This window comes from Clupea harengus, chromosome 9 (assembly GCF_900700415.2).
Source record: "Clupea harengus chromosome 9, Ch_v2.0.2, whole genome shotgun sequence".
In the NCBI taxonomy this organism is placed as follows: Eukaryota; Metazoa; Chordata; class Actinopteri; order Clupeiformes; family Clupeidae; genus Clupea; species Clupea harengus.
This window is the reverse complement of record NC_045160.1, coordinates 13,083,873-13,107,993: the sequence shown is the minus strand read 5'-3', so window position 1 is coordinate 13,107,993 and position 24,121 is coordinate 13,083,873. Positions and strand designations below refer to the sequence as shown.

General features: G+C 41.3%; 4 protein-coding genes across 7 annotated transcripts in view; 1 reads left to right on the top strand and 3 right to left on the bottom strand.

Annotated features, from left to right (window-relative positions):
• The first annotated feature begins 2,643 nt into the window (after nt 1-2,643).
• Nucleotides 2,644-5,314, top strand: LOC105911012 (T-cell surface glycoprotein CD3 epsilon chain). Its single transcript, XM_031573536.2, has 5 exons — nt 2,644-3,332; nt 3,559-3,774; nt 3,988-4,122; nt 4,497-4,555; nt 4,687-5,314. The coding sequence occupies exons 1-5, from the start codon at nt 3,269-3,271 to the stop codon at nt 4,744-4,746; spliced, it is 534 nt and encodes a 177-aa protein (XP_031429396.2). The 5' UTR covers nt 2,644-3,268; the 3' UTR covers nt 4,747-5,314.
• A 539-nt stretch (nt 5,315-5,853) lies between these two features.
• Nucleotides 5,854-10,584, bottom strand: LOC116221835 (T-cell surface glycoprotein CD3 gamma chain). The gene is made up of 6 exons (XM_031573535.2): nt 10,482-10,584; nt 9,129-9,210; nt 7,970-8,209; nt 7,647-7,787; nt 7,312-7,364; nt 5,854-7,177 (listed from the first exon to the last, which is right to left on the bottom strand). The coding sequence occupies exons 2-6, from the start codon at nt 9,187-9,189 to the stop codon at nt 7,121-7,123; spliced, it is 552 nt and encodes a 183-aa protein (XP_031429395.1). The 5' UTR covers nt 9,190-9,210; nt 10,482-10,584; the 3' UTR covers nt 5,854-7,120.
• A 1,683-nt stretch (nt 10,585-12,267) lies between these two features.
• Nucleotides 12,268-19,118, bottom strand: LOC105911013 (transmembrane protein 25). Of its 2 annotated transcripts, XM_031573532.2 has the most exons (10): nt 18,823-19,118; nt 17,500-17,612; nt 17,226-17,345; nt 16,672-17,019; nt 15,371-15,661; nt 15,136-15,267; nt 14,634-14,667; nt 14,271-14,374; nt 13,355-13,435; nt 12,268-12,971 (listed from the first exon to the last, which is right to left on the bottom strand). In XM_031573532.2, the coding sequence occupies exons 3-10, from the start codon at nt 17,329-17,331 to the stop codon at nt 12,898-12,900; spliced, it is 1,170 nt and encodes a 389-aa protein (XP_031429392.1). In that variant the 5' UTR covers nt 17,332-17,345; nt 17,500-17,612; nt 18,823-19,118; the 3' UTR covers nt 12,268-12,897. The 2 variants fall into 2 exon arrangements, with proteins under 2 accessions (XP_031429392.1, XP_031429393.1); XM_031573533.2 differs by lacking the exon at nt 17,500-17,612.
• An 879-nt stretch (nt 19,119-19,997) lies between these two features.
• The window catches only part of sik3 (SIK family kinase 3), a 44,142-nt gene continuing 40,018 nt past the window's right edge, over nt 19,998-24,121 (bottom strand). For all 3 annotated transcript variants that reach the window (XM_031573522.1, XM_031573524.1, XM_031573523.1), the window contains one exon: nt 19,998-23,039. The gene's annotated coding sequence lies outside the window, so the exon portion shown is untranslated. The remainder of the gene's footprint in view (nt 23,040-24,121) is intronic.

The following is a 24,121-nucleotide window of genomic DNA, read 5'->3' as shown; positions in this document are numbered from 1 at the left end:
AACCAGATGAAAAGGGTGCAATGAGTTACCCATGTCACATTGCACAGTAGTTACACTGAAATAACTGAAGAGGATGATGTCTGTGCCGAGTTACTCAGTCATGCTGAGTCACATCTTCCCTGTATTAAAGGCACATTGCCATTGTGTTCAAGTTGAATGGGTACAGTCAAACAAATTCAATTCAAACGTGAAACTGCCTGCATAGGTTGTTAACGCTGGTGTGCTGGCATCAGAGCTAGTGAAATAGATTAGTAAATCAAACAGCAAACCGGGAGAAAAGGCCCATCTTTTACCCTACCTCAACCAAGATATGAAGTCGGGATCTTTGTCAATACTCAACAGCAGCCATATTGTCATAGTTGCTAATAGCATATGCCTGCCCTCCTCGTCTCCACCTGAACCCCTGCTGGTTGGTTGGTGGCGTAGGAAACGGGAGGATCAGGCTCTTCTCAACTACTTGTAGACTAAACCAAATTAAAACTGAATAGGAAGTGGAAACCTCTTTGAACTGGCTGCTATTTCACAGAGCTCTCATAAATAGTTATACCTTGGTCTAAAAATTAAACACATAACCCATCTTGGTAGGATCCCAAAAAGACAATCATTATGGAAAAGCTATGCTCATTTCATTTAGGTTTAACTGGCCCCTGAAAATGAGGATGCCTTACAGATTTGTAGGTCTACATCTTGCTTGGAAGTGGAAGTGTATATCCAGTTATAAACAATGTTAAGAGTAGAACGTCCTGAACCACTGCAAGAACTAGCACGGAAAATGATCTGTTTGAGTGTTGCTGGTTTTGCTGTTCAATGTGCTCATTCAGGCAGCACATACATTCAAAGCAAGCAATGCACCAGTAGGACCGTCATGACACTGTTACATTGTAATTTAACATTGATATCAACTTCTATCAATACTTAAAGTGATTCAGATTTTAAACATATGTGTGTAATACTGCTTTTGTGCCTCTTACATTTGTCCTGGTTTTCTGACTACACTCAAAAGTCATAATTAGAATGAACTTAATTTAATAATGGAAACTATTTCAATGTGATTTTTGTTTTGAGCATTAAAGAATTGTGTTGGGTCAACTTAATTGATTTGGGCTGGATCAACTTCATTTACTAGTGAAAAGTTAGTTGGACCAACCCTATTACGTGGGACCCAAGCAGAATTCCTTAATGCTGAAAGAAAGCTATTTAATCAATTAAATCATGTGGAAATACTTCCCATGATTTCGTTAAGTTCATTACAAGAGTTATTTTTTGAGTATACCCCTTCAGCAAATCTTCTCTGGTACAAATGTACTTTTTTTCCGCTGCGTTGCACAGTGTTGATTTCAGGACTACACAAAATCACCACGTGCTCAAGCCTGGAAGGGCCAGCATGCTATTATCATGTATGTTTTTTTTTATTATCATACTTTAATCTACAATCTGCTAGACACCCAAGAGAAACTTTCAGGTAAAATTTCATCAGAAGTGTGTTAAACCTGCAGCGAGTTCTTACACACACATAAAAGAGGTGAAGGGATCAGAGGTTGACAGGGATCACATGCAGCTATTTTGGAGGGAACTGGAGGCACAGAATAGTGCTGGGGATGTGGACTTCCTCATGCAAGGGGACCTCTTCTCTATTAGCTGTCCCTTCAGTGGATACTCACTATTTCAGCTGTTTTATATTTCAGATTGTTTAAAGTCAAAGTCAAAGTGTTTATTGTCGCATACACCAAATTTCTTCAGCGCAGCGAAATTCTTATGACTTGGCAGCCAACATCTACGCAGTAGACGGCATACAACAGGTAACACAAATAACATATACCAAAATAACATATACCAGAAATAACATATAACAAGTAACAACAGTTTAAAATACAAGAAGGGCAGTTTCCAGGGTGGGGAATATTAAATTAAATAAGATAAAAAATGTGGGTTTATATATATATATGTAGCAAGTGTATTTGTATGGGTGTGAAGTACAAGGCGATGGCGACTGTTCAGTGTTGCTGATTCAGCAGCCTAACAGCCTGGGGGTAAAAACTGTTTGTGAGTCTGGTAGTCCGTGCTCGGATGCTCCGGTAGCGTCTACCAGACGGCAGCAGTGTGAATAGACCATAGCTGTCTATTTTGTGTTTTGAGAAAAGAGCGCAACACACAAGAAGCTTTACTTGATATGTATGCCTTAAGTTTCTTAGACAGGTCATGGGAATAGAGGCCTGTAGTTAAGAGAAAATGTGTGAAGAGAGAGGTCCTGACAGTCATACTCCATTTTTATTTGTAATAGTTGACAATAATATGATTTTGGAGGGCAGAAAAGAAAAGGTATCTGTAAAACAATGTTAGAAGCGAGTACAGTAGTCCATGCCCATGCCCATTTTGCTGTACTCTATATTCAACAGGCCATGCCTTGTACACCACAGCAGCATATTGTATTGCAAAATGTACAGTATTTTTTCAATAGACCCCATAGTGTGACTCTGGTGGCCTGCATTGTCTGTTTTGCCAATGAAGCACATCTAAAGATTGATTTAGATTTTAAATAATTTTTTTTATTAAAAGCTATTTTTATGTTGGTATATAGAGATTAGAGATTTGATTTGATCTTTAAGGTTTTTGGGAGGATGGTGTATTGCTGTATGAAATGCCTCGGCCTATTCCCTGTTTGGATGTGTTCAGGCTTTCTCCACTAGGTGGAACAAATGCACAGTATGAGTTGTGCAGTTCACAAATACAGCAAGAAGAGAGTTAGTAGCAAAACATTAGACCTTTTTTATTTTCAACAAAAGGTTCTGGTCTGTGTCCATACTGTCTTGTATAAACAGACAGATGGTGTCTTGCCGGGTCTGGTTGGACACTACAAGTCTAATACCACTCCAGAAATGGTTTCAGATATGGTGTGGTCTGGTTATTCTTTTCACTGAATACTAATTTAGATACATCACTCGCACTTAAAAAAGAGACAGTAATCTTTACACCATGGTCAATTACAAATTGCAAAACAAATTGTCACCCTTTTAAATGTATGCAAATGAATACTCTGAATGTGTTAGTGGCATGGCCCAATGTAGCATCTATGGTAGTTAGAACCCTCCTCAGAGACTGAAACTGTCTCCTCCTACAGGAAGAGAAAGAAGAAGAAGAAAGGAACCGAGAGAGCCCTTCAGTTTGAGAAGTTAATCTAGTACAGAAGAATATATTTTCTACCTCCAATATTACTTCTTATTACGTGGTAAAATTTTAAAACTACTTTAAAAACATTTTGGTGTTCACTATGGTGTTCAAGATGAAAAATCTTATTTTCTTTCTTTACATCATGACTGTCGCTGCAAACAAAGGTACATTTTTCAGCTTGTTCTGTATTGTGTTTTCTTTAATTGTTTAATGTTACCCTATTCAAAGTATTCCACCGTTCACAATTAAATATACAGTAAATCATTGATATATGTGTGGATTTCCTGCTTCCTGCTCTCTTTTTTTTTGCCATACACACTTAAGCGGCGCAATAAACAACCATTTTTCAAATGTTTCATTCTGGGTCTTTTATATTTTTCTGTCCCCCAGGATCTGTCTCTTTTTCTGGAACCAACGTTAATATCCATTGTAGTGAACCAGGTGCTGATTTAAAGAAAGGCGAGGAGACCTTCGGAAACTCCAGATTAACACCATATCAGGACAGTGATCCAGCCAAATTGTATCACTGTATGAGGACATTGGACGAGAATGGAGAACAAGTGGAGGACCCGGAGAAATATTTAGCTTTCTACATCAAAGCCAAAGGTACTCATTATCTTTTGTTGGAAGGTGCCAAAGTCACTTTGCTCATGATTTCATTTTAGGATGTTGACATGTCAGAACGGTTAATAAGCACATGGTTTCACAATCACCTCTGAATTTGACTTAATGCACCCAGGTTTGGTACCCAACAGTGTGATTCTGACAAAGTTGGTCAACTTCAGCAGTTTGATTATGTAACTTATTTTCATCCCTCAGTGTGTGAAAACTGCTATGACATAGACGGTTCCCTCATTGTGGCTGCAATCTTTGCTGATCTGTTCATTACTGGAGGCATCATCATCATGGTATATGCCTATGGTCAGAGGAAGTCAGGGCCTGCACCCCAAAAGCGTAAGTCAAAACAAGCGTTCAGTGCTCTCATTTAGCCTATGGTCAGTCATGGCACTTCACCCTGTAGGTAACATTTCATGGCTGTTGTAAAGTTGTAAAACACAAAGGTGAAAGGTGTGCTCACTACAGTTAGGTAGTGAGGATTTCATAGACATTATGGTGTCAAGGTTTTCTTAAATGGGTTGAAATGCATCCTTTTTATGACTACATGTTCAGTTACACTACTCATGTTACTCTCAAGCATCTTTTTCCACACAAGTGATCTCATTATGTAATCTTTGTTTAAAGGTATATTTGCATAATGTGTACCAACAGTTCACTTTGTCAAATCTTGTATTGTGCCCAGTGTTTGAAATTGTTTTTCATGATCACAGCTACCCATCCACGGCGTAATGTTACCCCCAGCGCATCCCCAGCTAGCCAGGAATATCAGGTATTTTTTGTGGTCTTTTCATGTTTGTTTGGTCCACATAAATGTGAGGAATGTAAATGTGCTTTGTTGAGTCTGTTTACAACATACATTAATAGGTATTATGCAATGTTTTTTCTTCTTCTATGTGTCAGTCTCTCAGTGAAGTCAATCGCAGCAAAGATCTATACTCTACTGTGCACAAAACTGGATAGAGCACCAAGACTCACCTCCAAAGGATCTGTCTTTCATGAAGAAGAGACGCAGAGAGTTTTTGTATGAGCACTGCAATTGTTTCTCTGTCTGTGATAAACAATGGACTTTTAAAACGTTGTCACTTATTTGTACTTATTTTAATGTACCATTGGTGGAATGGACTGTATATTTCTCTTAGAAGTTTCGCAATTCACAAAAATGCAGTCTTTCTATGTACATCTGTTGTTTTTACCAAATCATGACAGATTTCTATTTCATGTTTCTTGCTAATCTGCTTTGTCTTAGAAAACAACGTGTCACTTTTTCCCTCACACTTACTACATAGTTGTTTGCGGAAATATTACCATGGATAGTTGAGGCGTACTATTTCACATGTGTATGATTAATAATCTTTACTGTAGATGATGGTGAAGAAATGAGTGGGAAGAAAACGAATTACATGAACAAGACTTTTCCCTTTCGTGTCGTGTACAGTGGAAACAATGTCATCAGTCTGAAAACAGATAGCTGTTCTCTGTATATATCATCATTTTTATAATATGGAATAAACAATGGCTCTGCTTGGTATTTCCTTTGTACTTCTTTTAGCTACAGTTGAGATAAAGTTGTTCCAGTATAAAACTTAGGATTGTGTAATGCTTCTTGAAATTTTGAACAAACCTGAGGGTTTCTTTGTTCATGAAACACATGCATTTTGAAATTTACAAATAGGGTCTAATTAAGCTTGCATGCTCCAAGACAGGCAGAGTTTACCAAGTGTGAAAAAAACTGTAAGAGGTCTATTAGGTGTGGTTTAATAGCTAAATGTGCTTGTGGTTTTGTGAGCAAGAGGGGTGTAGAACGAAAGAAGTGGTTCCACTCAATGTCTCGTCTCACGTACATCTTGAGCTCACAGTGAATGCGTGGGAGTGTGTAGATAAAGGTGTGTGCACATGTACAATGAAAACTGCACAGGAAGTTGGTTAAGCGCCTGAAGACTGCATGCTTGCACACAAGTCGATCAAAGATGGAACTGGAGAAGCCAATCTGTTGACATGAAATCACTTATCCTTTGCAAAGAAAGTACGTCTGTGCAAATGTCACACATTAAAGTTAGTGATAGATGATGAAGGCTAGATTACTTTATTTCATCAAGAACAAATCTGTCATACGTTAAACACTGACATGAACAAAGTCCCATGCAAGAGGTTGTAACTGAAGGAAAATATTCAAGACAGAAAAATATTCAAGACAAATATTACATGGAAACTCTCCTCTGCACGAAAAGAAAAGTTAAAAGTGAGACAGCTCCACTGTATTGAGTAATCTAATAGGATACATAACACATTACAGGTTAGAATGCACTGGAACCATTTCTAAAAGTTTTTAAAATGCACTTCAATCTTGAGTCATGATTTTTTCCCTTCCATTTTACAAGCCAACAATTCTCAACAGACTTGCCATACAAAAAGTATGGCAAGTCTGTTGAGAATTGTTGGCTTGTAAAATGGAAGGGAAAAATCATAGTTTATAAAAACTAGCTGATAAAACTTTTCCTTTACCACTGATATAGCTTTCAGTCTTGCTTTGTAGTTGCATGTCTTTATAACAATATACTTAAGAAATTAATAATATGTCTTGTAATAAAGTTTATATTATTACACATCTTCTGAGATCTAAGAGAAATTAGTTATACCATGTAATTAAGAGCACATTTTACTCATCAATAAATGAAGTATTAAGTAGACAGCACCTAAGCACAGCTAATGTAAAGTTATAAATAAAGTTGAGTTGAAACATAGCCATACAAAACATGACAACATGGACTGTACAACAATATAAACGCATTAGGAAACAATCACAAATATTTCACTCAGTTAGTTATGAGGGAATCGATTACTGCATTAGGCAATAAACTAGTGACTCCACATGACTGTGGTTACAGATATGAATTTGTGCAAAGAATTTAAAACCTGGGAGGGATCAGCTTTTTGTGAGCATCGAGAAATTACCAAGAAATGGAACCAAAACTCGCCATTTTGTATACATTTTTTTGTTCAGTCTAGTTTGTTCAGGTGGACCCTGAACATGAACACAGTGTTAAGGGATAAGTCAACTAAAAACTACGGGTCAACTCAAAGAGATTTGCAAAGAAAACATCAATCTGTGTTTCAACCTAGTGCTGTAATCGTCTATGTGTAACATAATAATTGTTGTATATATGTACATCAAATTTCAAATTATTTCTCCATGTTTGAAACCTAAAGTAAGCTACCCTGTTAGAAAGACAGAGTCTTATCAGAGTGTGTTTGGGTGGTTGGTGTTTGGCGATATTATGTCCAGATGAGAAATGGTATTGTTTATCACTGCTGTTGTTGAGTGGAGAGAGAGAGTTTATCTCCTCCTTTGGGCGATAACACCATATTCATCTCGTCTGACAGGGTTAAGTTGCTGAGAAAAGATACAAACAAGACAAAAGTAAATTGGTGGGCAAATAGACAGATGTACATAGAGACTCTGTAAAGTGCAAATCAAAATCCATAGTCTATACAGCCCAAGTGATCAATCTCCTGTAGGTGTGTTACCTGATAAGTTGCGTCGTTGGGGATCAGGTTCCTTCGATCAGATTCTTGAGAAGCTGAGACAGTAAGGTTGGGAGAGGAAAAGCAATATTACACGACACTTAGAAGGACGGCGCTTGATCTTAGATCTTTTGCCATGTGAAATAGCTAAATATCCATATGCTTTGACTACGGAGAAACACGAGAGGTGGTGTGTTGGTATAACACAAATGTGACGGTATAAAAACAAACATGAATCTTTACTTTTGCTCTTTGCCAAAAAAGTAATATACAGCACATCTTTAATAAGGCATCACTGTTACTGCCTATGTCTGTCTATGGCGCTGTTGTAGACTCACCTTTGTTGCTAGGGAAGCTTGGTCCTTTGGATTGTGTGGAGATGTAGTACACAGAGACTCCAATGAGGATGGTGGCCACAACGTTGCCGAGGATGATCCCCACCAGTGCAGGCCAGTTCAGCTCGATGCAGTTTTCACAGGCTGGACAGGATTACATAGTGAATGAACATACACATCCACAGAACATACAGAAAACAGTTCACAACTTTCTCTGTTAAAAATGGAAGGGCTCTTGATTCTTCCACACGTGAACACATGATTATCACTAGGATAATCTCAACATTATGTTTATTACAATGCCTTAATTCAATTGTGATACTCACTCCGGAATCTGACATGAATTGTTCCCTTTGAGATTTTTTTTGAGTCTGCGTCTGCGTCTGCGTCTGCGTCTGCGTCTGTGTGAAAACATTCATATTCCCCTGACCTCGCATCCTCATATGGGAGAGTAAGGTCTGTCATGCTTGCATTAATCAGTTTTCCTTTATTTTCCCAAAATGAACCACCGGAACAACTGAGTTTAATCCCCTCTCCATCTTTCGTAGCTTTTATGTCAAAAGATCCTGGGGAAACACAGTAGTTATATGTCAGCAGTGTCTTTTCCCCTGCTCTGTCAGTGTAATACTCATTATTGTCGCCATGCCGAACCATTTACTTCACATTTGTTCTTAATCAACCAATTCCATTGTCACTTTCCCCCCAAAACAACATACTCACTGTTCTCTAAATAAGATATGGTGAACCTTTGTCAGACCCAAATGAGAGTTTTGTTGATATTACATACACAGAGGGTAAATTCTGTACATCTATAACGTTTTTGTACTGTGCCATAATGAGTGTGATTTGGCAGTTTTCTGTGCAAAATGCTTTACTGCTTTAATGCTCTATACCACAAATTAACTTTAATTTATGATACTATTTAAGGAATGGAAATGATCTTGCGATGATTAGTGCGAAAGGCAAACAGTCTATACACAGTATTCAGAGTGCTTTAGACAAATATGCTTTTTTTTCCAGTGCTGAATATGTGAATTTATATCTTAGACCATAGCAGTCTTTTCCACCATAGTCTGACAATTTAAAAAGCACATGCCCACCAAAGACAGAAGTGAATTTGAGAAGTGTTACTGTAATTGAAGTAAAACAGCTGTGTGCTGTTCTGTATTCTGTGTGTGAATTTTTAATTTATGATTAATTGATTTTTGAGAATATGAGACCTTATTTTTTGATAGTGTGTGTGTAAGCAAAGCTGTAAACTTTATCAGTGCAGTTTATGATGCTAAACACGCAAGCTGTTATTTCGAAGGTCAGGCCTTTAAATCATTAAAGTGTATACGGTAGATAATACTATTTTATGCAACATTCCTTTTGACATTGGCAGAATTTAAAATGAAACTAATGCATGTGTACTTTATTATTTAGAGACACTTACAGTTTTTAACTCTTTTACTCTCTTTTACTCTTACTTTTACTTGAACTCACCTGTAGCTTTAGCTGCCCCAATTAGAAGAAGGACACCCAAAGAAAATGCAATTGTCTTCATTCTTTGTTCTTGAATGGTTACCTGTAAAAAATTAAAAAGAAACTGAAAATAAGCAGTAGAGTCATTGCTCACAGTGGAACATTAACTGAACAACAGGTAGCTATCAGAGCAGCCGCCATGTTCCCTGTCACTGCAGCCATTTTGTTGTAGAGTGGTATAGAGACTGTTTTCACATATGTTCATCAGGTGCAATCAACATTCATATGATTTGTTTTTCATGGCTTTAAGAAACCTACATCCTAACAACAATAGTCTGACAATATCTGTTAAAATTTGCATTATTTATATTATTTACATCACAGAATTTAACACACTACTGACAGAATACGGCACTGACAATTTAAATTTAAATAATCAGTATGATAATTCTGATAAAGCATCTATTCATCACTCAAGTCAAACTTTTCAACATTAGAAGCCAGTCCTCAAAAAGGTATTTCAGTATGTGGAAGCCATTTTACATACATACAAGCAGAGGTTGGTAGTGACGCGCTACTTTTACTCTGTTACATGTCATGAAGTGTCTTTTCCAATAAATTGGCCTTATAGGAGTAAATGAAATGCAGAATATTTGTCATTTATTTTTACAACTAAAACCAATGTGCTTATACTCCGGTACATAAGGCTATGCACATCTCGCACAGGCACAGCTTCTTGCATATAACATCGACTGCTTTGGCTGCATAAACATTCGGTCAGCAGCAGCTCTCCAGCCTACAATTCATCTTTTCTTCGGCATATTCGGAATGTGATTTAATTGAATGTGCAGATGGCTATGTTACATTGTGTTTATTATTTTTATATTTTGGGCATGACCCAACATTTGAACATAATACGTATGCCTAATTGGTGTAAAAATATCATCATATGAAGTTACTCTCTAGTTGAGTACTTTTATGAGATACATTTTTACTCTTACTCAAGTCATTATTTTGATGGGTACTTTTACTTCTACTTGAGTCATTATTATTATAAAGTAATGATACGTTTACTTGAGTACAGCTTTTGCTTACTCTACCCACCTCTGCATACAAGTTTGTAGTTAATTCTGAAAAGACTTGGTACCTTACAGAACGTGATCAAAGCATCTTAAAACGAATGAAGGTTTGGCTGACATAACTACTGAATCAGCTGCTGTTTTTAAATCAATAGACAATCAATTTATCAAAAGAATAGGGCTTTATTATTTTATTACTACTTACTATTACTTACTTTATTACTAAGAACTTGATGCATGCTCAGTGACTAATTGAAAATTATACCACACTTTACCGAAAACAAATGAAACTCACGTTTTAGTCCAGGGTAGGGTTGATGGAGCATCACTTGACGGGAGGCTCCTCGGCGTGCCTGTGTCTACTGCTCTGACTGTGAAAGGGAAGGAAGTGTATGCAAGTGGTAGGAGGAGGTGTGTGTTCAGTGACTGCAAACGTCTTCATGTTTTCATGTTTATCTGAAAGTGTTATTCTGTGAGCAGACAAATTCCATGTCTTTATGTTCCACAGTGACAAGCAGACACTCTGTGATGTCTTCATCTTTACCTGAGAGTGTGTGTTTTGAGTGAGCTGACAGACTTTGCTTGAGTCAAAAGGTGTTCATTTTTACCCGAGAGTGTGTTTTCAGTGAGTAGACAGAGACTTCATGTGTTTATTTATTCTCATATGTTTAAGACAACCCTAAAAGACTGTTCAGCAGGATGAACCTTCATCTCAGGACTCCATCTCTACTTCCCTGCCTTGAGAAAGAGTAGGTGAAGAAGGCCTCATAGTAGTTCAGTGGGTGCAGATCCAGACTTTTGCTCCAGAAAGAAAAACAAGCTCATCTCCTCACCAACAACTTCCTGTTAGATAACTGTATACCACAGCACAGGCTGTGACCCACTAGTAGCACCTGTATAAGCTTTTTTCTTTCAGAAACACACACACACACACGCGCGCGCGCACGCACACACACACACACACACACACACACACACACACACACACACACACACACACACACACACACACACACACACACACACACACACACACACACACACACACACACACACACACACACACACACACACACACACACACACACACACACACACACAAAACCTTGAGTGCAAATGTGCACCTACACACACTCACAGATATCACAGGGTGCTGTAAACAACAAGAAAGCAACACAGCCATCTTGTCAGCATATATGAGTTGCGTTGAAAACACATACCTACATAAAACAATACTGAGAGTGACATGCTTTTTCCAACCAGAAAGGGACAAGACCTGGTATTTCCTTCACTAGTTATCAAGGACAGCAAAACCATCTTTTCACAGTAATATTTGTATAACTGCCACATAAGGGTTTGGATCATTCAAGTTCTTATCAAACTGGAGGATTTTACTATTGCCTTAAAATTCTCAACTTTTCTCCGATTCACTGTAATGTTTCAAGATGGATGCCACTTGAAATTGTCCTCCACCTGTATTAGGTCAAGAGTTATTAGACAACGTTTTGAAAATGCATACTGATGCCCCCTGCTGAAGAAAATATAACATAACAAGCTGGAAATCCTCATAGTCCTCTTTATTTAGGTTCTATATACCGGTATACATGTATTAATAAACTGATAACACACAGCACAGAAAGTCAGTGCCACTGGTCAGAGCTTATCATCCATTACCAAGCCATTGCTTAGGTCATTTATATTTGTACATTAACTGGAATATACTAATAATTAAGCGTTAATCATTGATGAGTATATGAGAGTTAGGCTCATAAAACAATACTGAGAGTGACATGCTTTTTCCAACCAGAAAGGGACGAGACCTGGTATTTCCTTCACTAGTTATGATGGATAGCGAAACCATCTTTTCACAGTAATATTTTGTATTACTGCCACATAAGGGTTTGGATAATTCAAATTCTTATCAAACTGGAGGATTTTACTATTGCCATAAGATTCACTGTAATGTTTCAAGATGGATGCCACTTGAAATTGCCCTCCACCTTAATTAGGTCAAGTTATTAGACAAAGTGTTACAAATGCATACTGATGCCCCCTGCTGAAGAAAATATAAAAAAACAAGCTAGAAATCCTCATAGTCCTCTTTATTTAGGTTCTATATGTACATATATTAATAAACTAAAACATATGCATACAAATATACATACACATATACAGTACATGTACATGTTTAATAGTCTCTTAGCATTTTTATCTGTACAAATATATCTTTTGAACTAATACTGGACATTCTCTTTTATTGCACAAGCTACATTGCATTCCGTATAGCAGCACATAGGTTTCTTGCTTAAGTATGTGTATAGAAAGACAATGAAAGAGGAAGACATGTTTAACGTCAGTGATCACAACTTGGAACACAGACACACTGCCTGGACAACGCTAGTCAGGTGTACAGAATGAATTCCCAGTAAGAGAGACAGAACAGTCAGCCATGCTTGGACCAACACATGAGGACAACATGAAGACCGGAGCTCCAACGAGTGTTTTGGTCCCTGCAAGTCTGTGGGGTTTATTTTTTGCCGATATTCCTCTGGTCACCGCCATCCTGTCTGATCTACCAGTGACCACCCTCTTCAGGATGCATTTAATGAACTCCTCTGGACTGGACTCTTGTCAGATGAACAGACTGGCAGTTGTGAGGTTGAGGATGAGGTGATGTACCGAGGTCAGTCTCCTACCGGAGGGAGTCGTTGTCAAAGCCAGATCTCTTCACTGCTCACACTGTTCACCTTGTAGATGTATCCAACCATCGGATACCTGGCAAAGCCTGCATACAAATACACAGACATAAATGTGCATGTGGATGCACACACGTGCACACTCATACAGGAAAACAAACACATGTACAGACAAAACACACTTATATGGACAGAAGCATATTAAGTGTGCACATAACAAAAGCACTTTATAAAATATCCATTGATGTATTAATCATATAACACTAAGAGCAGAGTCTATCTATTTCGAGGACATGTCATTTCTTCATTCAGCCATGGGTGAAGTCATGAATCCACACACACACACACACACACACACACACACACACACACCGGCACACACACACACACACACACACACACACACACACACACACACACACACACACTAGGTGACACAGTTTGTTCAGACGGCACAGGGCTCTCTCCTCACCTCTGGCTGCATAGGCTTCAGAGAGGTCCTCCTCCTCCTCCCCCTTCTTTCCCCCTGGGTTGGACTTGTTCTCCTGTAGTCCTGATAACACACAGCACAGAAACTCAGTGCCACTGCTCAGAACTTATCATCCATTACCAAGCCATTGCCCAGGTCATTTTTATTTGTACATGAACTGAAATATACTAATAATTAAACGCTAATCAATGATAAGAGTTTTAGAGTTAGGCTGGGCACCATCACTGAGAAATAGGTTAGGTAACTAACCAGTAATCAGTAGTTCAAAGGGAGAGCTTAACGTCTCCAAAGTCTGTTTGCTTTTGTCTACAATATGTGCCCTAAATCAGTGTGGCTCAACTGGTGGGTCGCCAAATCCCTCTGAATGGGTCCGTGGAGTGTCTGTGTTCTTTAAGAAACTTAATGACTTCTGTAGAAAATGTATGACCACTAGCTTTACTTTTTTTAAATGGAAAAAATCTTCACACTCCTCATGTCTCAAGCACAAAGGGGAAAGGGAGCACGGGGAGTGGTGTATGCAAGTTCAAAGTGCCGGCTGGGAGTGGTGTTGTAACGTGAGCAGGGAGGGCTACGACTCAAAAGCTGTCTACAGGGATGCCACTGCAGTTTTGGGTGTGGTAAGGAAATCAACATGTCTGTTTGTATAATGAGCTAATTTGATGAAGAATATAATGTGAAGTTACATAATTAAGTTGGGCCAAAGGTGAAACAAGTACAGATAGCTCAGAGTGGTAAACAAAATCTATTTAAAATCTATCTCAAGTCAGACTAAGGCAAATGTACTATGAATGCAGGCATAAAAGTATTTTTGCCTAATTGCCTAGTAATGTTGCCTAAGAAGGTTGAGTGTCAGCCTAGGATGAATGCTGAGACTTGAGGGCCTTGGCCCCACACCTACCCTTACACAGAGAGCTCATGTCATTCAGCTGGACGTGAGAGGGCAAAGACATGTTCTCTCGGGGTAGATACACGCCGTCAGCTGGCACTTTAGATGAGTCAGTGCTGGAACACAACACACACAGTCACACCCATAGTCAAGCAGGCCAAATGTTCCTCAACATTTAGATGGTTGGTATTGGTAATATCTAAACACAAAACAATACATGCCAAACTACATCTTCTAATGATTCCCAAATGGTATGGTAAGACACAATAAAAAAAAAAGGTATCAACTATATTGATAATTGCACAGAAAACAAGTGTATGTAAGTAAAGTGGCTTATTCATGGTATATTGTTATACTAATAGGTTGCCATGTTACCATTTTGTGGATAACGTTATCTCCACTGGCTCCTCTACAGAAAGAAAAAACAAGAATAAAATATTAGCCAAACATGACCACACTGTGTATTGTTAAGGCCATGTAGTATAGTTTCGTATTTCAGTGCAATGTACTTTTAAATCTTAAAGAGTCAATAGTTTTTGTTGTGCTTCTAGACCTAGAATAATGCTATATATCGGACCAATAGTTGACTATTGTTTCTTTGTCTTCTGTACATATTGATACTTAGTTTGAGATGTTTATTCACCAATTTACTGGTAATTAAGGGGCCCGGACATTAAAACACATTAAAAGGGCTAAAAGAGAGAAATAAAATGTGTCAAATGCTCAGTAATATTATTATGCTAACAGAGATACATCATCATCATCAGAACTCATTTTCTTTTTTTCAGTTTTTTTTTTGCTCAACAAAAAATAATTACTGCACCTTTATTATGGTCCTCATAATAAATATCTGTATTAGTGTCAGAGCGTTTCTCACCAACGTCCTTCCCCTTTCCCTTGTGGAGCAGACAGACCACTATAAGAGTGAGGATTAGGAGGGTGACGAATCCTAGGACACCCCCCGTCACGATGCCCATCACCGGCACCTCCACACGGGACTGCAGGAAGTCTGGGAAGCATTACAGACAGAGGGTGAGGTTTATGAGGATGATGGGAAGACTGGAAACGAAGGTGCCATTTTGTATTTCCTGTAGCTGAAATCACGGACTGACCAGAGAGAGTGAGGTTGCTCTGGGCAGCGCCCACACTGTTGTTGGCATTCACAGACACGTTTCCCGTCAGGTTGTTCATGGAGACCCGCAGTGAGTGATTGGACAGCCAGGGGTAGTTCTGCGTGTCCAGGATGAGGAAGTCTGAGGTGTTGGCTACCTGCTGACCAGACTGGTCCATCCAGGTGATGGTGGCCGGTGGGTTGGAGCGCACCAGAGCAAAAAGCACCAGAGAAAGCCCGGGGTCCGAGGTGTCGCTGTAGTGGGCGTTCACTCGCAGAATCTCAGGCTGGACTGGAGGGGGAGGGAGGGGTGAATGCATTACTGGTTATTTTCAGTTATTTCCAGACACTTGCATTCTAGTTTTTCAGTATTGTTATCCAATATCAGCATATGGAATAATAGAAATAAATGCATTTCATCCTACATTCAAAACAAAATTCTTGCCACTCTTTCAGTGTCTTGGTCTCTAAAACTGACCTTATACACACACTCCCATTAACGTTATTCAGTGTTGACCAAACTCTGCTATATTCAGAAAATCTCCATAACTGCATGAATAACTCATAATCATTAACAGTGACACACATCCCTGACCCGATCCAGCTGATTTTGATTTACCTCGTTGTGCTGAAAATGCAGAAATTTCTGCCGTCTCAGGATGCCTTATTTTCAAATTATGTCTTACTTTCAAGTCACTATGCCAGTGAATTAGAGAGGCTCCACAGAGTCTTTTGTTCATGACAATCAATGCATATTTCTTGCTTTGTATATGGGGAGAGAAGGAAGAGAGAGGGACTTCTCCCATCCCAGGGTGCCCCACACACTAGTGCTTCACCCATCACTGGGGTCCCTCACACAGGGGTCAACCAAACCTGGGGGTCCCTCATACGACTCACACACTGGGCACACCTTTGATGGCAAGCCATCCCACTTGTGACACCATATGTAACGAAGGGAGAGAGCGGTCACCCCACCTGGCCTCAAACCCGGGGTGCCAAACCTGCCCCCTGACCGCAACACCAAAGAGCCACGCTTGCTGATATGGCAGTCAGAGCACATACTCAACTGTAGTGACGGCACTCTGTCACAAGAAGTACAAAATTGATGTTCAAATGGGAAGAACAACACAGTGCCTTCAGTAATTTCCTCTGCATGTCATTGGGATTTGTCACATTATAATTATTGATCATACTTTGCTGACTTTACTTTGATCACTGATTTGACCCCATCTGATCTGGACTGGCCTGATCTGACACATCCCTCTCAGGCTAAAAATCGGAAGTCCATCATGGTCCACTCACACTGCACGTTGAGTATGACCGTAGCATTGTAGCTCTCCCCACTCCCGGGGTTCGAGGCCGTACAGACCAGCTCCCTGTCCCACCGCCGGGCTTTCAGCGAGAAGGTGCTGTTGCGCTGGGGGTGCTTCCGATGTACCGACGACCGCCCCGGTGACTTCACCACCAGCCGCTCTGGGCCCTCGTTCACCGGCTGCCTCTGATGCTCCCCGTTCAGGTACCAGGTGAGCAGAGGCGGGGCTTGAGAGTTCCAGCCATCTGATTGGCATCTGAATTGCCGTGTGTTGTTCTCCTGCAGTGTGACCGCCAAACGGCGCTTCCCGTCAATTCGAGGGCCATGCTCAATCGCTCCTGTTTGTTAAGAAACCGTTATGATGGACTCGGTAAAGACATTTACCCTGAAATCACTCATATATACTACCTGCTACATTTACATGACATTTATTCATTATGGAAGCAGACACTGTTATCCAAGTAGCGTAGACTATAAACGAAGCAACAGCAGGTAAAAGAGAAACCATTGAGAATAAATACGAGAACTGAGGGTGAAACCTTACCTGTCCATGCCCAGGTAATAGTGAGTAGAACCGGGACCAGGAGCATGGTGCCTGTTCCTAGCCTCAGACTCCCACAATGCATCATGCCCCTCACAGGCAGTGCCATTCTTCAGCCTACAGCTGCTCAGATGGAGTGGATTGAAAGCATACAAGAGAGGTAAGAGACCCTCCAGGTAAAGCGGACCGCCAGTGATAGTCACAGAGGACCTCTTTATGGGTAGCGTACATGTGAACTACAACATGACCACTGTACTGTGTTAGTATAGTGCGTTACCTGAAAATAGAGCATATGTCACAGCCAGCAATGCAGCAAACACTGAAATCTGGGTCAGTCAGCACATTAAAGGTGCAGTTGCAGTCTTTGTTGTTGAAAATGAAGAAGTAATTCTGAAGGATCGGACAAAGTATGAGGCAAATTAAGGTAATAAAACACCTGGAGCAGGGAAATAAGGTACTTTAAACTGATTACTGTTGAAGTGTTATTTATGTTTCACAACAAAATCTGCCAACTGCAGCTTTAAAAAGCACTTCAAAACAAACAAGTCAAACATTTCCTATACGTGGTCCGTCAGACAGAAGGCCACGATCAGATAAGGAGATCTGTGTGAAATAAGCTGACAAGTAACACTGACACCCTGGCATACTCCCACCAAAAAACGCTCTCGGCTTCTAGGGTCTTTAAAAATTCAGAGGTTGTCTATGATTTATGTGCAATAAGCAGCTGGGCCCACAGCCAGCACATTCATACTCTGACCCCCACCAACCCCTGGCCAAGATCAAAGCCAACCTTTACCAGCACCCTCTCCTTGCCCTCTTCATCACATGACACTGAATGACGTGATGGTGTATGTCTATGTGTGAGTGAGCTGATGTGCTGTTAATACTCTCTTCCCTGTGTTCAACATGTCAGATTAAATCTTGGACCAGGTTGTTGCTGCCAGTTTGGTGGGCATCAGTCTTACAGCTGGCAGGCAGCTGCAGCCAGCTTCGTTAACGGTTTGCTGACAGGATGCCTCTGCTCTGGTGCTGATGGCAGAGGAAGGATACACTGATGGCTACTGACGGAGGCTAGCTAGCGCTGTTCCAGGTGCTGAGGCTGGATCTTGAGCATCAGATTTCACCAGCACATTGATCAAGCGAGCGGGCAGATATGCACGTAGGGAGGCAAGCAAGCTTAAGTGGCATACGTCCCAGCACACACTTCTAAATACGGAGCAGCTGGTGCAGAACCACTGGCAAACACACACAAACAGCTGCACACTACAGTTTTACTCGAGAATGCAGCAGCTCAGGTTACCATCACAAACACATCAATACTGTAAGGTAAGCTAACATAACTCCGCTGAAACAGATGACCGAGTCTCATGAAATGAAACAATGAAACCGACATGAAGCAGATATATTTGCCAGAGGATTCGATGATTCTGTTGCCCGTCTAAAATGCCTGGCTTAGACTGGCAATGCATCCTTTCTGTGCACAAGCACAGACAAACATCCGCACACACACACACACACACACACACACACAAACACAGAGATGAAGTAATAAGAGTCCCGCCTCGCCTTTCCCACCATGTACGTAATGCTGGTACAGTACCTCGGCACAGATGGCTGCTGAAGGTGAAAGTCAGCCTGCGTTTGATCCATGTATGTTGGGCTGCTCGGGAGAGAACAGTCCCCCTGGCTCACACAGGCGAGGGGGCAGAGACACACACAGACACACGCGCGCGCGTGCACACGCACACGCACACACACACACACACACACACACACACACTCACACACAGGCAGGCTGAATCTGCAGCGGCAGTTTCCCGCTTACAGGCTGACGCAGGCAGTCATGCTGCCGCTACACTCTGAGTGAAGAGAGGGACGGGGAGGAAGAGGTGAAAACATCGATGGAGAGAGGTGAAAAGAAGAAATGGCCAGAGACATAGTAAAAGAGGATGCTTTGAGTATTCATCCAGATTCAGCTCCCACTGTTGCATCTGGTACCCATGATGGTTGTTTGGGGGGGGGGGGGGGGTGGTGATGGAGACGACGGAGGTTCTAAGCAGCAGACAGACTGGAGCTCAGGGTCAGGAAGGTGATGGATTAACACTGATCTCATCCATAACTCAGCACTCACACATGGCCTCTGACACATCAGTCAAAGCCATCAGACATTAGCTACTCTGGCCTGAAAAAGCCTCTGCAGTGCAGCTTTGTCAGAGCCAGGCATAAGCAGCTGCTCACAGAGTTCACTCACTTGTTCACCAATGACCGTGTCTTCATATATGTATACATATAAACACAATTATATTTTAGGTTCTCTCCAATTAAAAGATACATTTTAATTATCTGAAGAAAAAAGGGGGAAAAAAAATGTCTGTCCAGTCATTACCCCCTTTTCTATTTATCTGTCCTTTACCTTTTCATGGACGTTTACTGAGACATTTACATTTAGTCATTTAGCAGACGCTTTTGTCCAAAGCGACGTACAAGGGAGACCTCCTTACAGTTACAGGCAGTTTCCTGTTCTGTGCCATGTTCCAAATACAGGTTTCATTCTTCTTCATCCTTTATACACTTCCAATGTGTTGGTACATTCCCCTTCACCCATAACATAAAAACAGATGTTTGCATGCATGCAGGATCTCTGAAAGAGAGTCTTAAAAAAACAAGTATATTGTAAATAAATCACATCCAGGTCTGGAGATGCAACAGTTGCACATGAGCTGTTTTTGGTTATTCATGCTCCTCTGATCAGTATATGAAAGACCATTAGACAGGTTTAAGTTTTTACTTATTTCTTTATTTATATATATTTATTTATTTTCATCTCAGTTTGGTTGGAATTCTTTTTTAATCATCATCGTTGCACTTTAGTATTTTTTGTACTCCAAAGAAAAAAAATAAAGAAAAAAAACAACAAAACAAAAAAAATGATGATATAAAACTTTGGAAAAAAAAGTAGACGACACGAAAATGCCGACAAGAGGGCTGGTGTATAGAAAGGATGATAAGGAAAATAAGACGACCTAATGAACAAACAAACAAACAGACGAGGAGAGGAGTGGAGTCTCTCTCTCCCCTCGTCTGCCGCTGTAGGGCGTGCGTGTGGCATGGGGCTGCTGCCCGGCACGACTGTGTGTGTGTGTGTGTTTGTGATTTGTTTCCCCGGAGGCCGTGGGGGACACTTGCGATACAAGGGCGCGTTCCCCTCCTCGGGCGGCACAGTACAGCATGGCACAGCACGTCATGCCACGACACACGGTCCTTACCGCAGCCAGTCGTGTCGGCTGGTGACTATACATACAGTACTGCATGATGGGAATGAGGCGGGGGTGAAGAAGGATGAGGCTGGTGGGGTTAAGGGTGGGGGGGGCACTCCCTTTCTTTTCTCTCCCTTCCTTTGGAGTCTTTGATTTGAAATCCTGCACTCTGGTGCTAGAGGGAAGGGAGGGGGATGGAGGGAGGGGAACGAGCTGAGCTTCCATTTTCTCATCTGAGATAGAAAGAGCACAGGCAGAGGTGTGGAGAGGAGAGGAGAGGAGAGGGGAGAACAAGCAGCGATTGTGTCCTCCTGTGGAACAGACAACCAGAGCTCGGCTGATGGCCCCTGTCTGATCAGGGCATGGGGATGGGGATGGGGGCAGTTTATAGCAGAAAAGACGAAGGGAGACAGAAAAGGAGAGAAAGTGCAGAGAGAGAGAGAGAGAAAGTGCAGAGAAAGAGAGAGAGAGAGAGAGTCGAGGAATTGAGGAAGGGGGGTGGGATGGGAGCTCCAAAGACACCTTTTGAGTGAAGTCACTCTCTCTGACGTGTTGGTTTAACTGATATGTCTCAGCTTTCGCACCGTGCCTCAGTCCAAATGACTCCTTGCCCACAGGGCTCCCAGGTCATCCTTACCCTCAGCTGGGCGCCGAGGACATAAGACGTCAAACAACAACGACGACAACAACAACAAGAACAACGACAATGACAACATCAAGTGAAATGATAAAAAGCAACTGAAAACCAAACAAAAAAGAAATTACACTCTCCTCTTCAAGTTATCTTTTCTTTTTTTTTATAATAAAACAATAAGAAACAATCACTTATGATAACAAAAGAGCCTCTCAGTCTCCTCTGTCCTCTTTTGGCTAAAAATCTCAATATTCAGGAAAACAAAGATGACATCTCAAGACATCAAAAAGTACAAATCAACAACAATATAAAAATAGCCTCCCCAACACCTCCAAAACAAAAACAACAACAAAATGAGAGAAAATAAAAAAAACGAAAAAAAAAAAAAACCTCTTTGATACAGAAATCGCGTTTGCGGTCTATACATGGCATTGCTGTACAGGAACAGGGGGAGGGAACGTCCAATCAAAACTACCCACAATGCCACAAACGGTCACTGACAAGAGAGGGTGCAAACGGATAGAGGAGGAGGAGGAGGAGGAAGATGAGGAGAGAGCGCTGATGGAATGAAGAACAGAGAGATGAAATGAATGAATGAGGGAGTGTGAGGAGAGGACGTCTGGAAACGGAAAAGGAGAACTATACAGAATTGAATTACAGGAAAACAAGCGTTACATTGGAAAGGAAAAGATAAAAGAAAAGAAAAAAAATATTATCTAGAGAGATTGCAGGAACCGAAAGTGCAGAATTACATATGTGATCAGAACAAAACGCTGTCTTTCTTGCAACATATAACATTTTTTTTCTCCTTTAATAATAATAATAATAATAATAATCATTATAATCATAATAACAATAAAACCTCTTTTACAGAAAACAGTAATAACAATAATAGTAACAATAATGATCATAATTTCTACATGAACATTAGCCATAAAAATGCATCTTTTAAAAAAAAAATTAAGAGAAGAATGACAACGAGGAGGAAGAGGAAGAAGAGGAGAAGGAGAGAGAGAGAGAGAGAAAGAGAGAGAGAGAGAGAGACAACGAGAGCTGGTTGCTGTCCTGCGCGATCTCCACATCACTGAGCTCCACTGGGGGGGTTAGAGAGCGTCCACTGGGCCCCCCTGCCAGCTGTGCACAGTGGGCCGCTCTGAGAGGGGGGGCATCAGAGGCTCTGAGATCACAGCCCGCTCCGGAATGATCCACTGGAACGCAGTAGAGGGAGGGTATGGGGGTGGGAGAGGAGAGGAAGAGCGCCCAAACCGACCCCTCACCCCCAAGCACAGGCTGATGTGAATACTTTGGGTTTGTGGCTGAATGTGACGCATCTGTCAGGGTGTTTTGTGTACTGTGAATGCGCAGTGTTGTGTTAAGTGTGTGTGTGTGTGTGTGTGTGTGTGTGTGTGTGTGGGTGGGTGTGTGTGTAAGACTGTATATGCCTTAAAACTTGAGGCGCATGAGCATGTTGCTATGGCAACGGTTAAGAAAAGGAGCGTGAAGGGAGAGGTGGCTGGTAAGGGGTGAGGGCCGGGGCTATAGGGCGGAAAAACAAAAACAAAAAACAGCAAATGGGGTGAAAGAGAAGGACAGGTAGAGGAGGGGAGGGCGGGGCAGGGAGGAGCCACTCAGTGCCTATCCAATCAGATGGAAGAGCAAATGAAAGGACGAGAGCCAATGGCAACAATTGTTTGATGAATGTAGAGGCGCAGTGGGTGAGGGAGGGGTTGGTGGCTTATGCCCCCCCCCCTCCCCCACAACCCCTCCAGCTAGATCACCTGCAGACCTCCCAGTCCCCCCCCCACCCCCAGCTCCCTTTTGCCCCCCCGAGACTGACGGCGCCCCCTCCAGACAGACAATGGCGGTTTGGCATGATGCTGTTCAACACAGGTGGCTGATATGGACCTTTATACACAGCAGACGCCCCTGTAGGAGGAAGAGGAGGAGGACAAAGAGGGGAGGAGGACAAAGAGGAGGAGGAGGAAGCATGGGAGAGGTCTGTCAGCTCCAGAAGATGCAGCACTTTCAACTTACAGAGCATCACAGCGACAGTCATCACTACCTGATGGAGCCTCTTCTACCTCTACTTACAGGCCTCTATGACTAGTGTTACTGCGGACTTCTGTTCAGTGCGACACACACACATAGGCGGAGATCGCGGGGGACGGGGGGACGTGTCCCCCCCTACCATAAAGTTGTCCCCCCCCAACAATCATTGGAAACAATTTTTTTTTTTTTAAATATAGTTATATGAAATAAAAATACGACGACACAAGCGGTGCTAATTATAGACGTAAAACAATGTGTTTTTTAAGTGTTGAAAAATCATGTTCCCCCTATTCCTCAAAGTGGGTTGGTTCACATGCTGTTTCCAACGGGCAGGGCTACCGGCAGCTCCGTGTTTCAGTTAATCAGCCCAGTAGCCTACACGGTCAGATTGTCAGACTGTTTCCACCTCTGTCCTCTGTCGCTGCCGCTATGATACATGATATCTAAAGAGATTTACCTCATTCTCGAACGCAGTAAGAACATGTAAAGAAGACGTTTTTTTTTCAAAACTTCATTTACGAAGTTCCAATCCATATGCACAAGTATACATAAGTTTATTAATGGATTGGCATGACAACGTGAACGTTTGCCGATAACACACGCATGCCGGTAATTAACACCGTTAAGATAGCTAGCTAGACAGTCTAGACACTGTCCTGTCAGGGGCAGGTTCATGCTAGTTAATAAACGTAGGTCTACATCTCAGTGCCTCTCCAGATTTGTTAAATTATCTGAAGGTAAATTAATGTCATCTTTTCCTGCGGTACATTAACTATGCTGGAATTGCGATATGGGGTGGCAGTGGTACAGGGGTAGAGAAGTCGTATTATAATCAGGAGGTTACTAGTTCAATTCCCTGTCAAAGTGTCCGTGAGCTGTTTTATAACTTATTTTGAGCATCAAGTTCTCTTGAACTTTAGACATTATTTGTCTGTAAATAAATATTTCGTGTTCTAAAA

What these genes read in the sequence shown, in the direction of transcription:
- LOC105911012 (XM_031573536.2), top strand. Translation starts at nt 3,269, where the DNA reads ATGGTGTTCAAGATGAAAAATCTTATTTTCTTTCTTTACATCATGACT. An exon ending in GACTGTCGCTGCAAACAAAG is followed by an intron (nt 3,333 to 3,558) that starts GTACATTTTTCA and finishes TCTGTCCCCCAG; the next exon opens with GATCTGTCTCTTTTTCTGGA. An exon ending in TTTCTACATCAAAGCCAAAG is followed by an intron (nt 3,775 to 3,987) that starts GTACTCATTATC and finishes TTCATCCCTCAG; the next exon opens with TGTGTGAAAACTGCTATGAC.
- LOC105911013 (XM_031573532.2), bottom strand. Translation starts at nt 17,331, where the DNA reads ATGGCACTGCCTGTGAGGGGCATGATGCATTGTGGGAGTCTGAGGCTA. An exon ending in TATTACCTGGGCATGGACAG is followed by an intron (nt 17,020 to 17,225) that starts GTAAGGTTTCAC and finishes CTTAACAAACAG; the next exon opens with GAGCGATTGAGCATGGCCCT. An exon ending in TGAAGCCTATGCAGCCAGAG is followed by an intron (nt 12,972 to 13,354) that starts GTGAGGAGAGAG and finishes ATTTGTATGCAG; the next exon opens with GCTTTGCCAGGTATCCGATG.
- LOC116221835 (XM_031573535.2), bottom strand. Translation starts at nt 9,189, where the DNA reads ATGAAGACAATTGCATTTTCTTTGGGTGTCCTTCTTCTAATTGGGGCA. An exon ending in AATTCATGTCAGATTCCGGA is followed by an intron (nt 7,788 to 7,969) that starts GTGAGTATCACA and finishes AATCCTGTCCAG; the next exon opens with CCTGTGAAAACTGCATCGAG. An exon ending in AAGCTTCCCTAGCAACAAAG is followed by an intron (nt 7,365 to 7,646) that starts GTGAGTCTACAA and finishes TTACTGTCTCAG; the next exon opens with CTTCTCAAGAATCTGATCGA.